This window comes from Phocoena sinus, chromosome 20, assembly GCF_008692025.1.
Source record: "Phocoena sinus isolate mPhoSin1 chromosome 20, mPhoSin1.pri, whole genome shotgun sequence".
In the NCBI taxonomy this organism is placed as follows: domain Eukaryota; kingdom Metazoa; phylum Chordata; class Mammalia; order Artiodactyla; family Phocoenidae; genus Phocoena; species Phocoena sinus.
In genome coordinates, this window is record NC_045782.1 from 42,443,354 (window position 1) to 42,457,209 (window position 13,856).

At 58.5% G+C, this 13,856-nt stretch overlaps 1 protein-coding gene across 3 annotated transcripts in view; it reads left to right on the forward strand.

Annotated features, from left to right (window-relative positions):
• CRHR1 (corticotropin releasing hormone receptor 1) overlaps positions 1–11,002 on the forward strand; it is a 52,000-nt gene extending 40,998 nt beyond the window's left edge. The window contains exons 5-13 of one of the 3 annotated variants that reach the window (XM_032617686.1): positions 4,107–4,213; positions 4,995–5,115; positions 5,311–5,464; positions 5,757–5,817; positions 8,159–8,231; positions 8,445–8,581; positions 8,819–8,954; positions 9,142–9,183; positions 9,687–10,990. In XM_032617686.1, the coding sequence (XP_032473577.1) occupies positions 4,107–4,213; positions 4,995–5,115; positions 5,311–5,464; positions 5,757–5,817; positions 8,159–8,231; positions 8,445–8,581; positions 8,819–8,954; positions 9,142–9,183; positions 9,687–9,827 (972 nt within the window). In that variant the 3' untranslated portion in view covers positions 9,828–10,990. Of the gene's footprint in view, positions 1–4,106; positions 4,214–4,271; positions 4,573–4,994; positions 5,116–5,310; positions 5,465–5,756; positions 5,818–8,158; positions 8,232–8,444; positions 8,582–8,818; positions 8,955–9,141; positions 9,184–9,686 lie in introns of those variants that run through there. The other 2 variants (XM_032617687.1, XM_032617688.1) reach the window with 2 other exon arrangements.
• Positions 11,003–13,856: the final 2,854 nt, after the last annotated feature.

Sequence of the window (13,856 nt, forward strand, 5' to 3'; positions counted from 1 at the left end):
TGCCTAGCACTCTGGGTAATCAGTTAATTTAATTAGTGAAAATGCCATCCCCTTCTGCCAGCCCCCAGCCTCGCCAGACCCCTCCCCATTCCCAAGACTCCCCGTCCCCTCCTGGAACTACTGTGAAAGAGCAAGAGGAATGTCGCCAATTAACCGAGCAGCCAATTTCTCAGCTCTGGGCCCGGACTCAGCCCTAATTAAGCATCAGCGCCCCAGGAGCTGCAGAAAATGGATTCGCAGAACCACTGCCTGTGAAATGAGACTTGTGAGGGCGCCCAGAGGCCAGGCCAGGGAGGAGACCTGCCCACAGCCATCACCAGCAGGGGACAGGCCCCCAGCCGGGGAACTTGCTTCATGCATGGCCCAGCCCCTGCAGTGACCCCCACCCCGGCACCAGCCTGCACCCTCCCCCCACACACTCGTGTGTCCGTCCACTGCAGAGACACCCCAATCTGCCCCAGACAGCTCTCCCGTCCCCCCACCGCTCCCTCGACACTTGCACACACTCTGCTTCCCTCCCCTACGCTCTGCTGAGCTGGGGAGCCCTGGCCTCCGGCACGTCCTGGGAGAGCACACACTTTGATGGGACATAAAAGGGGCTCTGGGGGTGTGGGCTCGTGGGCCAGCGTTCACTGCTCGCAGAGGGCGTTGGTTCGACCAGGGCTTCTGGAATGCTTAGGAATCCTCTGGACTCCTTGCTAAAATGAAGATTCTGACTCAGTGGATCTGGGGTGGGGCTTGAGGTTCTGCATTTCTTAAGATTCCTGCAAGCTCCTAGGTGATGCTGAAGTTGCTGGTCTGGGGACCACACTTTGGGGAAGCAAGGGGCTGGAGTGCCCAGGGTGGGGTGAGGGAGTAGCTCAGGAAACCCAGGTGGAGAGGGAGAGCCTCAAAACGGGGTGGATGGAGGTGGGAGAGAGGCTGAAGCAGTGGGGACCAGGCGGGGAGAACCCATCATGCCATCCTGAAAAGGCATCAGGACAGGTCTGACACTGCCACCACTTGGGGCCAGGTGTGCCTTGCAGAGAGTCTGGTCAGAATTACTTATTGGATTCTGGCCGTGAGGGTGCAGAGGAGTGGCTTCTGCCCAGTGCCACACGGTGCCACCCTCTTCGGGATACTTACCTGCCAGTCTCTGGTCTCCAGACTGGACAAGGACAGAGTGCCGGTCAGGTCCCCAGGGACTGGCTGTGTCCGTGTGACCTTCAGGCATCCCAGCTGCTTCTGCAGTTAACGGTGGCTTTCTCTCAGGAGGTCACTGACCGTCCCTCAGGGTGTCACTGGGTGTCTCTTAGGATGTTGCCGGCTATTCTCTCCGGGTATCGTTGAACACCCCTCAGGGTATCACTGACCGCCTCTTGGGGGTGACTGGCCGTCTCTCCTGGTGATGCCGGTCATCTCTCGGGGTGGCACGGCCACCTCTCCAGCAGTCTTCTCAGGCTCTTGCTGCACCGCAACCCCCCAGCTGCCTCGCATAGGGCTGATGTGGCAGCGGAGAAGCAGGGCTGGGAGCCAGCCTGGGCCCTGCAGCTCGAGGAGTCAGGCAAACGTGGTCCCCTGCATGGTTCGGCCCAATTCTCCCCGCTCAGCCTCAGTGGAGAAAACCCCTCATGAGCCCCGCACCTCCCCATAGAAGCTCCCTGAGAACTCTGGGCCCAGGGCGAAGACAGTGCTTCTGTTCTCAGTCCTTGCTTATCCCCCAAGAAATGCACCGCGGGAGCAGAGGAAGGAGGGTCTTTAAGGCCACGCAGACCTGGATGCCGATGCTGGGCCGATTATGCAGCCCCTTCACCTGGAGAAACGGGGACAGAAGGACACTCTCAGAGGGCAGTTGTGAGAAAGAAAAGCAGTGATGTCTGTAAAGCCCCCGGCGCGGTGCCCGGCATGCAGTCGGTGCTTAATAAATGACTCATGCCACCCGAAACCAAAGGACCCCGGCTCGGCCTGCTGTGGGGAGCAGTGAAGGGCCTCCCTGCGCATTCTGCTCATCTTGCCCACCTGGGCCTGTGTATGAAGCTGGGGCATCGCACCGTTCTGGGCTCCACAGACTCTGCCATTACCCAGGGGCTTCGCAGCATGGATTTGTGGAAAATTTAATAAGAGGAAATTAAATGTCAGTTCCAGACAGGCTGGATGTGTGCATATCTGCTGGAGTCTCTGGACTTGGCATCTACCGCCAGGCACTCAGAGATGCTACCCCGCCGCCCCCCGCGTTTATATGATGGCAGTGAATACCCTCTGCCCCTCCCGCCCTCTCTCCCCACCTGCCATTTGCACCTCGCTGGGTCTCAGCGCTCCAGAGCCCGAGCTGCTAATGTGATTTCCTGTCATGTTCCTGAAAGCTTCTTCCAGGAAAACCAGCCCCTAGAACAGAGCTGCCTGGGCCTCAGGGCTTCTTCAGTGAGGATGTCCCTTCAGAAGGGGGAGAGCGGGGGCTGGGGAGAGCAGGGGAGCGAGGGCTTCACCCCTTCTCAGATGCCTGTTAGGTGTCCTGCTTCAGAGGTGCACCCCTTGTCCTGGGTGGGTGAGTTTAGGCCTCAGTTTCCTCATCTGGAAGATGGGTAGGGCTGGACTCCATCCCTTGGGACCAGTTCTGATGCCCGTGGATTCTGTAATTGCGACAGGAGGGTCCACAGAGAGCCAGGAGCTCTGGTGGCTCTGAAAGGGTGCACAGGTCTCCTGCGAGCTTGTCTTTCTCTCAATACTTGCCAGTTTCCGGGCATCATCATGCCCATGCCCCACCCCAGAACCTGGAAAGGGGGAGGGAGGGAGGGGTTACCAGGGACCCTCCCCTTGCAAAAGCCAGTGCCTTTCCAACATCCATTTTTCCTTCCTGCACTCGACACACATTTCCCAGCGCTCCACCATGTGCCACACTCTGGCTCTTAGGCCCTGCCCTCTTGGGGCCTACAAAAGGGTGAAGGGGGCCTTTGCTCTCACGGGGTCAGGAGTCTGCAGAGAGCTGGGCCCTGGAGACCCCAGTCCAGCCTCATGGGGTCGGGACCCGTCTTCTGCCTCACTTGTCAATCTGCACATGAAGGTGAGAGGTGGTTTGAAGCTGAGTGACCTTGAACGAGTCCGTGTACTTTCGGGCCTGTTTTTCTGCAAAATAAGGTACAGACCCCCCCCCTACTGGCTCTTCCCCCAGTGTTGCCTTGAGGGTTTGAGAAGGTAACAGATGTGAAAATACTCTGTAGGGAATTCCCTGGCGGCCCAGTGGTTAGGACTCCTAGCTTTCATCACTACCGAGGGCCCGGGTTCAATCCCTGGTCGAGGAACTAAGATCCTGCAAGCCGCGCAGTGCGGCCAAAAAGAAAAAAAAAAAGGAAAGAAAATACTCTGTAAACGGGAGGGCTTCCACACTCATGGAGCGAACTTTGATTGGAAAGGGGCCTGCCGCGTTTCCCAGCTTCCATCAGTGTATGAAATGAATTAGGTAATAACATTGGGAACTTTGTTTTAGTCCTGGGAGAGGACCCCACTGACTTCAAGCAGACCCCCTGGGCCAGGGGTGGGACCCGGGAAGCAAGTTATAGAGCCTAGAGTGGTTGTTTATGGTTTCTAATGATTCTGTGGATGCTAACCCACAGCAACTGCCCTTTCCCCTCCTCGCTGAGAGGAGCGGGCCTCAACTGCAGCGGGAGGGATTTAGCGGTGATGGAGAACATGGTGGCTCAACTCAGAAATGGGAGGAGGAGAGAAGTCCTAGAGGGTTGGTCTGCACCACAAGGGCCATCTGGTGTTGGGACTGAACGGAAACGTGAACATGAGAGAACATCCGTGAGCCGTGCATGCGTGTTTGTGCACACGGGGTGGGGAACCCTATGTGCTATGGAGATACCAGTTAACCGACAATTTTCCCACAGCACGGAGCAGTGCACAGAGCATGGGATTGGGGGACAGACAGACAGACGTAGACTCAGATTGGACGGCACTGCTGTAGGGCAACACCTCACGCATGGCAGGGGCTCCGGAAGGGACAACTATTGTTATCATGGTCCACTTTGTCCCAGGCATCTGTGGGGGTGGGCTGTCCTGGCACATCCAGTGGGCACAGGGGCACAGCTGTGAAGGAGCCTCACCTCTGCCCCTCTCTCCTGCCTCAGAAGAAGAGCAAAGTACACTACCACGTTGCCGTCATCATCAACTACCTGGGCCACTGCATCTCTCTGGTAGCCCTCCTGGTGGCCTTTGTCCTATTTCTGCGGCTCAGGTGAGGAGACCCTGGCACTGTCCCCCGCCACCACCACCCCCACCCAGGCCTCGAGCAGCGGGGAGAAGATACAGGAGGCAGTGGTGGGCTAGGGGAGTCCAGCTCCCTCACCTCAGTGGGAGCAGGTGACAGATATACATGTCCCAGGTCTCTTGGAATCTCTGGCAGGGTCACTTCTGCAACCCTGCCCAGTGACTGCAGAGGGGAGGGGGATGGCCAAAGCCCAGGCTCACCTGTGTCACCCACACCCAGGCCGGGCTGCACCCATTTGGGAGACCGGGAAGGTGGAGCCCACTTTGGGTTTGAAGCTGCCTGGGCCCAGCACAACTGCCAAGGATGCATGTGGCAGTGCCAGCCAGGTCTGTGCCAGGAATGGGGGCTGCCAGCAGGGGCTGAGCATCAGGGCTGAAAGCTGGGAGGGAGGCCTATTGCTGGAGGCTTTTTATGTTTTCTGAGCCTCAAACTTGGAGCTACAGGGAGGGAAGGGTGCTCATGGGAGAAGGGGCGTCCCTAGCAGACAAGCAGCCCCTGGTCCCTTCAGCATTGGCCATGCGGCAGGCTCTGCCCCGGAGCTTAGGTCTGGGTGGACCACAGTTAGGAAGGGGCCTGTGGGACATCAGGAGAGCCGCTGCTGCCACGTCCCAGTGTGACTTAGCCCGCCCTGCTCGGAGCCTCGGTTTCCGCATTCATACATCTGGGCTGGAGTGACGCTGGTGACCTAGCCATCATCTCCTCTCTCCTCCTCTTCCGCCTGTCGCCCACCCTCCCCTGCTGCCCACAGGAGCATCCGGTGCCTGAGAAACATCATCCACTGGAACCTCATCTCGGCCTTCATCCTGCGGAACGCCACGTGGTTCGTGGTCCAGCTCACCATGAGCCCAGAAGTCCACCAGAGCAATGTGGTGTGTCCTGGAGGGGCAGGCCCAGGGTCAGAGGAAGGGTCTGGGTGGGGCTGCCTTTGCAGAGGAGGGACCGGAGCCAGGCCTTGGAGCCCACAGCACAGGAGTGGATCCTGGGGGGTGCCCCATCCTGCCGGGAGGAGGCCCCAGGCTGCTCCCTCCCTGGTTAATCATCACCTCTGATGGGGTGGGCGGCAGGGCTGGTGCAGGCTGGTGACAGCCGCCTACAACTACTTCCACGTGACCAACTTCTTCTGGATGTTTGGCGAGGGCTGCTACCTGCACACAGCCATCGTGCTGACGTACTCCACCGACCGGCTACGCAAGTGGATGTTCATCTGCATTGGCTGGGGTGAGCCGGCCACCCCCTGCCCTGACCCGCAGTGCTCTCCCCGCCCACACTCAGACCGGCCGGCTGGGGGCCTGAGACTGAGACCAGGTTAGGGTGGTGGGGTGTGCACACAGCCCTCCGCCGCTACCTGGGGGGCAGGGACGATGGGAGCATCTTAAAGGAGGCATGATAGGCCAGTGAGTACCTGGGGAGGCCCTGCCCGCCTCTAGGCCCTGGGCTGTGCTGGGGTCTTCCAGGCCTGTATCCCCCAGACTCCACCGACAGGCCCTGTGACAGCCGGTCTCTCCCCCAGGTGTGCCTTTCCCCATCATCGTGGCCTGGGCCATTGGGAAGCTGTACTACGACAATGAGAAGTAAGTCACCTCCTCTTCACTGTCCTCGGGGCCCCCTGAGCCCCGAGATCCAGGCTTCCAGCCCCGTTCTGCCTGATGCTCCTCAGGGACCTTCAGCCATGTCACCTTCCCTGTCAGGGCCACAGTTTCTTCATCCACACAGGGAGGGTGCTGGGGGTCAGATTCAAACTGCGTCTCCCTAACAGCGTTCTGCCTGAGGTGGGGCTGGACAGGCAGGTCCAGGCTCTTTTATCTGTCTCGGGCTTTCACCACAGGTGGAACAGAAGGTTACTGGCAGTCCCTGGAGCCCAGCCACCCAGGTTCTGAACTGTGGCTCCCATCGTTAAGTAGCTTTATGGCCTTGGGCTAGTTACTACAGTGTGCCTCAGTTTCCTCATCTGTAAAATGGGCATCCTCATAATAGTGCCTCCCTCAAAGTGTTGTGAGGATGACATGAGTTAATATATGTTAAGCCTTTAGAGTCTGGCACATAGTAAATGTCATATAAATGTTTTCTATTAATACTTGTTTTAACAAACGATTCCATTGACTTAATAGGAACTGATCCAGACAATCTCAGAGACTCCTTCCAGCTCTAAAGTCCTGAGGGGCTGTTCTTAAATGGAAGTAGGTGTTCCCAATCACCCCTGAAAACTGCACTTCCGCTGCAGTGGTTCTCAGCCTTGGCTTGGGTTAGAATCACGCAGGAAGCTTTAAAAAGTACCGATGCCCAGGTTTGACCTCCAGAGAGTTGGATGTTATTGGTCTGGAGTGTGGCCTGGGCACCAGGATTTTTTAAACCTGCCCAGGTGATTCTAATATGAAGCTAAGATTGAGAACCACTGAAAAAGAGAGGCAGAAAAAGTGGACATAGATGGCCAGGGGAGGTGCCAGGATCTTTGCCAAAGTGTTCTCAGGAACCCACTGTCTGACTGGGGTTCCAGGTGGCCTCCATCACCATGGCTATTCCTCTCCACCCCTGACAAGGAGCCTGGAAAATTATATTCACGTTTAGGAAGGATCAAGGTGATCCCTCCTGACTCCGGCCCAGCCTGGCTGGCTCTCTCTGCATTTGCACAGCCGGTGGTATGGGGGCCTGAACTGGGAGTGGGGGTGCAGCTGAAAAGCAGGACTGAGGGCTTGGCAGTGATTCCAGAATGGTGGCCTAGGTCTCAGAACAGGAGCATTGTAAATCCTGGGCGATGGAGCCTGTGCCTGCAGGTGTGAAGGTGAGCAGGGAAGGAAGAACAGGTTTCAAAAAGCTGCCCAGTGTGTGCGTCTGGGCTCATCTTGGAGCAAAAAGGGTGGCTGAGCACAGAGGAAGGTTGGTCTGAGCGTCTCTGGCGCTCCACCTTGTGGTAAGATTCTGACACTGCAGCAGAAGGGATCCAGGTGTGAGACCTGAGAGAAACTGCAGGCTCTGGGGCCAAGGACCGGACCTGGCCCCAGGACAGCTTGCGTTTGGTCTGCCCCGTGTTTTTTGAAAACTTGAATTGCTTCCAAACTTTGAAAAAGTCAAGAGGTTTCACATAAAAATCTCAGTTTAGGGCTTCCCTGGTGGCTCAGTGTTTGAGAGTCCGCCTGCCGATGCAGGGGACACGGGTTCGTGTCCCGGTCCGGGAAGATCCCACATGCCGCGGAGCGGCTGGGCCCGTGAGCCGTGGCCGCTGAGCCTGCGCGTCCGGAGCCTGTGCTCCGCAGCGGGAGAGGCCACAGCAGAGAGAGGCCCGTGTACCGCAAAAAAAAAAATATCAGTTTATTGTTTATGGAAGCATGCTGAGATCTAAGTACTGCGGATCTGCATGCCCGAGGGTCCATCGTCTCTGCACAAGGACATGGGACTTCCTATGTGCCTCATCCCAGCCCACCCCCCAGAGCTCCCTAGATCTTGCTGGAGGGAAACTCAAGAAAACGAAAAGCAAGTCTGCCTCTCACGACAGGTGGAACCAGTAGAGTCTCTGCCTCTGGGTTGTTCACGCTGCCATTAAACAAATCCAGAGATTGCTAGCTACTGAGCGCCACTGCATGACATGTACGGGGCAAGGCCCCCCTCGTGGGCATGCACCAGAGACACAGTGGGGACTGAGGCGAGCAGTGTGTGTTGGACCCATGCCCGTTCTATTCAGCGGTCTTTTCCCCAATTCCCCTCCCTGCCACAGTGCCTGCTTCCAGCTTTACATCTCAAAGGACGCTATCCATTCTGCAGATGGAAAGCTATCTTGACCTTCTGCCAGGGTTGGAATTGGGGCACCCAGATCCTGGCTTTTGGCTCCAGTCCTGGCTTGGCCAAGCACTGTTCCTCCCTCATGCCACTGAACTGGACCCAGGTGACCCTCCTCCTCTCACCTCTGTGGCCCTCTAGGTGCTGGTTTGGCAAAAGGCCTGGGGTGTACACGGACTACATCTACCAGGGCCCCATGATCTTGGTCCTGCTGGTAAGAACTTGGGTAGGGGGACAGGAGAGAGGGGCTCAGTGGGGAGGGGCACGCCAGGCTTACAGTGGACTAAAAGGATCCCTCTACCTAGAAGTGGCGGGCAGAGGGCCAGGAATATATAAGGGCTCATGAAGGTGGAGGGAGAGCAGCAAGGGGGCAGAGACCAGACCTGGGACAGCTGAGTCCCTGCCCTGTCCCCCACCTTCCCTCCAGCATCTTGCACACACCCATGCCCAGGCCATCCCACCGTGTGTCAAATTACAGATCAATTTCATCTTCCTTTTCAACATCGTCCGCATCCTCATGACCAAACTCCGGGCATCCACCACGTCTGAGACCATTCAGTACAGGTAAGCAGACCTGCCTCCCCCACACATGGGGCGCTTCAGGGATCCCAGCCTCCGACCCAGGGTGTCCCCCCAGGCCTGAGAGTCCCTCCTGAAACCCCAGCTCCCCTTGTCTCAGACATTCCAGGGATCTGCTACAGCCCTCCCCCAGACCCGGTCCTTCTCACCAAGCCAGAGGCCCCAGCCCCCTCCCGGGTGGGCTGTGACTCTGGGCCTCCCCCCCTACCTGCCCCACCCCAGGAAGGCTGTGAAGGCCACCCTGGTGCTGCTACCCCTCCTGGGCATCACGTACATGCTGTTCTTCGTGAACCCCGGGGAGGACGAGGTCTCCCGGGTCGTCTTCATCTACTTCAACTCCTTCCTGGAATCCTTCCAGGTACAGCCGTCCCCCACCCCAGCCCCTCGCTCCAGCCCTGACTGTCCCCTGCACCTCTTCGGGTGGGAACTCTTCCAGGCAGGGGCCTGGAGGAGTGGGAGGCTGGGGACAGAAAGGGGTCAGCCCCAAAGCTGGATGGGGCCGCACCTGCCCCCATCCCTTGACCCACCTTCTCCCTCCACGCCAGGGTTTCTTCGTATCTGTGTTCTACTGCTTCCTCAACAGCGAGGTAAGGACCTGGGGCCCCAGGACTCGGGACGGCAGGAGCCCTGCTGGGACCAGAGACTGTCCGTAGCCTCCTCCTGCCCGAGGTGGCAAGCCCACTTCTTTGCTCTCATAGGCAGTACGTGTGGGAGCCAGAAGCCGGGGCTCCAGTCTCATCAATGAGTCTGTGAAATGGGCTGTTGAAAACCAGGAAGCTGAGCCCTGGGACAAGGGGTGTATGTAGGTTGAGGGCAGGAGATGTGTATGGGTTGAGGGTAGAGATTCTTCATGGCAAAGGCCATATGGCACCTTTGGGTGGATTTGAGAAAGGTACCCCTTGCTCAGAACGCTTGAGAAAATTGTCCTAACAAATATGCAAATCAACAATGTTGATGACGTGAATGTTGCCACCTCCGACGTGGCCCCCTGTGCACAGCTCCCCTGTATAGCTGCTTGTGGAAGCCCTGGGGGAGGGAGGGGGGTCCTGAAACCCCGGCTCAGCCCTTATGCTCTGCTCTGTGCCCACAGGTCCGCTCTGCCATCCGGAAAAGGTGGCACCGATGGCAGGACAAGCACTCGATCCGCGCCCGCGTGGCCCGCGCCATGTCCATCCCCACCTCCCCCACCCGTGTCAGCTTTCACAGCATCAAACAGTCCACAGCAGTCTGAGCTGGAGGGCCGTGGAGTGGCCCCCAAGATCCATGGCTGGGGAGATGGTCGCCAGGCTCAGCTGGCCGCCCTGTCTGTGGAGGGGACCAGCTCTCTCCCACACCCTGTGCCCCCAGGAGTAGCTGGCTGGCACTGAGAGCCCGGGAGGCCCCTCCCGCACCCTCAGCTGAGCAGGAGTTCCAGGCCTCTGAGAGCAGTCTGGGCCACGGGATGAATGGAAGATAACCTATAGGCCTGCGCTGGGCCCAGGGCCTCTGGCTCCCCTTTGTCCCAAGAATGGAACAGAAATGGAGTGGAGATGGAGAGCAGGGAATCCAAAGCAGCATGTGGGTCCCTCCAAGAGGTGTTTGCTTCCAGAGCACAAGATGGCAGCCCATTGGAGACCCCGGGATGTCCTCAGCGACTGTGCGGGGCCATCCACTCCTCCAGGAGAATCATGGGAAACTCTTGTGACAGCGTTCAAGCCACCGTGATGATTCCTCCAGGCCTTAGCAGTGCTTTCCAACACCACTGGGAACCAAGGCCATGTTGTCAGAAGCCCTGCTGACATTGTTAGAAATCAGGTGGCATCATCAGACATCAGGCCACGTCACCGAAATCCTCCCAAGCCACCGGAAATTCGTGTGACCCTGTTGCACTGCCACCAGAAATGCCCTGCCTCACACCCTTGGACCTTTACTACCCCACAGCCCACATGGGTTCCCCCTCCTTAACCTCCTGCCCCAGGTGTCTCCCCCTTCGTGAGATGATGGGGAGGTGGGAGGGTGACAGAGTGTCCTTGAGCAAAAGCCAGTGTGTGCCCCAGCCAAAGCCAGCCTCCCTTTGAGGGGCAGAGAATACTGGGGGCCACCCAGCCTGCTGTTTTCAGTGACCTGGCCTCTGGGGCAACCCCTCTGCTGGTCAAAGGGACCCTGTGGCCCTTGGATGACCTCATTGGGAAGCATCGTTAGCTAAGCAAAGATAGAAGAGTGTGGGGCACTCAGCCCCCCTCTGCCTCAAGTTCCCCAGAGCAGGACAAGTGGCTCCTGGGGCAACCAGCCAGCTGACCACTTACACCCCTGGTAAGGATCCAGCCACATCCAGAGATACTAGACAGCCGGAGCAGGGCTTTGGGGGAGTGGGGCTGGGAGATGGGGGTGGCTAGTGTAAATAATAATGTTTATCTTTCAACCAGCACTTGTGAAGCCTGGTATGTGCTAGGGCTGGGTAGGGAGGGTACCACAAAGAAATGGAGGCCACTTTCAGCCTTTAGGGTCACCGTGTGGTTGGGGAACCAGTGGCACTCAGACACACGCCAATGATGGGGCGCTAGGGGAGCCCCTGAGGTCCAGGAGAGGACTTAGGAGAAGGGCATGGGTCTGTGGGGACCATGTGGTAAGGGCAGCTTTTGTAAGGGGGCGAGTTGTAGGGAGAATGTGGAGGACACCACAGGCCAGGCACAGCTTGAGCACAGGTAAGTCAGTGGGACCATGCCGAAGTGTGTCCCAGCCCCAGGGGAGGAGATAAGCTGGGAACAGGAAGGAATTAGGAAGCAGGGGAGGCCGAACAGGCTTGAATGCTGTCTTAGCATGGAAACCCCAGAAGCATACCAAGAGACAAGGCTTCGAGAACCAACTCCAGGGTAGGGGCGCACACGCCCACCACCGTGGGCAGCTGCAGCCAGTCCTGCTGCGGAAGCTGGGAGAGCCGGGTGGGACCCACACCTGCGTCGTCCCACCTGAGGGGCGAGGGATATGTATCCACCAGCTCCTGGGGGACAGTAAATCCCTGCACCTCCTGCGGAGTCCGGGAGAGTGCCAGGCACAACGTGGGCCACGTCCTCGGGGCAGGAGGTGGTTGGGGCACAGACGCTCCACCCAACACACTCAGGCCTGGGCCTTGCCTCTGAGTCTCTGACCCAGAAAGAGGGCCACGCAGGGGTGTGTGTGTATGCACGAGTGGGGGTGGTGGTGCGTGTGCTCTCAGGACACCAGGACAGACAGATGACCCCGCGGTGCTGGGAGCCCTGCAGCTTCGACTGGGGCAGGGGAGGTCCAGTGGGTGAGGATCTGACTGCTCCCCGAGGGAGGAGCTGGGGGTGTCCCTGAAGGCCATGTGGGGTACCCTGCTCTGCTAACTCCCCAAGCGCTGTCCCCTTAAAGAGGGAGATGGGGGGACCCGCTGAGCAGAGGAAGCCATGAGAATAGGACCAGGGGCACCAAGACGGAGATATGCTGACAGCTTCCAGAGCAGCTGGGGTGGGACAGCCGCACAAAGGGTCCTAGCTGACAAGGGGGACCAGAAGTGACTTGAGTCTCAAATGGCCACAAGTGAGGCACCTTTCTCAACGTTGCCTTCCACCCAATGAAGGAGAAGGGAGAAAGCAAGGCATTTCATGGACAATGTTGGGATGTGGGGGGCTGGGGGCATCCCAAGGACAGAGGAGCCTGAGAGGGGCTGGGGGCGACTGTGAGGGGGTTTTATAGGCAAGGGGTCTTGAAAGGGCCAAGCTGGGGCGGTGCCCCTTTTCCTGCTTGTGCCTCCAGGCTGTTTTAGCTGATGGGCACCCTTCCCATGCCTACTGTGCTCTCAGCTCTGTGGGCGGGGGCAGGCGAGCAACACCCCCAGGACGTACACCACACAGGCTGCAAAGCTCAGAGCTGCCGGCTCTGGAAGGTCGTGGGAGGACATCCAAGGCGAGGCTGGGGGTCATCACAGAAGCCGCAAGGGGTCCCTGAGCCATGGGCGCTGTTTCAGATGAACCCCAGGATCCCTCTCGTCCAGAGACTGGAAGGGTAGAGGGGCTGCTGCAGCACAGCTGGAAACACCTGGGCTGCAAAGAACTGCAGCCCCTCCTGCCAGGGGCAGGTGTGCCGAGTTTAACCCTTCCATGGGCTGCAGGGCAGGAACCAAGGCAGGCCCCCGATGGGATTTCTGAGTCATTCTGCCCTGAGCTTCGACTTGTGGGTGGGTGGGAAGGGAGGTCCCTTGGGGCTGTGGCTGTGTGATGGGCCAACAGACACACATGTCACCCCACTGTGGGAAGGAGCCGAGCAGCTGCAGGGTGGGGATCACTGCGGGACAGGCCCCTCTCTCAAGCTGGGAAGAATTTTTCTCCATGCCACACTCAGAGGCTGCAGTTCCCTAAAAGTTCCCCCACCTGAGCCCTTTTCTCCTTGGGTCCCTCCCTCACGGGCACAGATCACCAGTACAGGAAAAACCACCCTGTGGGGTTTGGGTTTTCCAGTTCTGGCTCCCTCCTCCCTGAGTGTGAAGGTATAGCTCCTGCTTTGGGGTCCTCGGCTTCCCCCGCAAGGCCTCCTCAGTCCCCCTGCTGCTGATGGGACCCAGACTGGGACCCTGACAGACACCCTGGGACCGGAAGTCAGGGCAGAGGGTGCAGATCGAGGAGGGAGGGAGGTTTTGGAATCCAGATAATAATTAATTGAGGACATTTGTAGATTGCTTTGCAATCCACAAAATCCTTTATAGCGTTCACGGAAGTAGGGAACAGAACCAGCCCATTTTACAGCTGAGAAAACTGAGGCCAAGCGACTCCCCTGAGATCAAAGGTCTCTGGCTCCACATCCAGGCCTCTTTCTACCCCATCAGTGGACTGAAGTCACTGGATTTGGGTTTGGGGAGGCCAGGACTGATAAAGCAGCTCTGTGGGGAGGGGACAGCGAGGGGGCCTCGGGGTTTCAGATCGGGGACGTGTCCCAGGCAAAGATGAAACCGGCCCAAAGACGGCCCGGCCAGTGTCTGGCTGCTGAGCGCAGCTGGGTGGGAGCGATGAGGGTTCCGTATATCCAGCAGCCCCTTCCCCACCTTCCCAACACCCTGCACCCCTCCACTCCTTAAAATGACGCTTAACTGCAAACAGCACAGCCCAGGTCACCTGGAGCCTCTGTGGGTCTCCCTGCCCAGCCCATGTGAGGATGCCACTGGCCTCCAGCTCAGGGGTCTCTCAAGCTCATCTCATCCAGCCCCCTGACTTCAAACTGACCTGCCCACCCTTGGTTCAAACAGAGGGGGTGCTTCGTACATTTC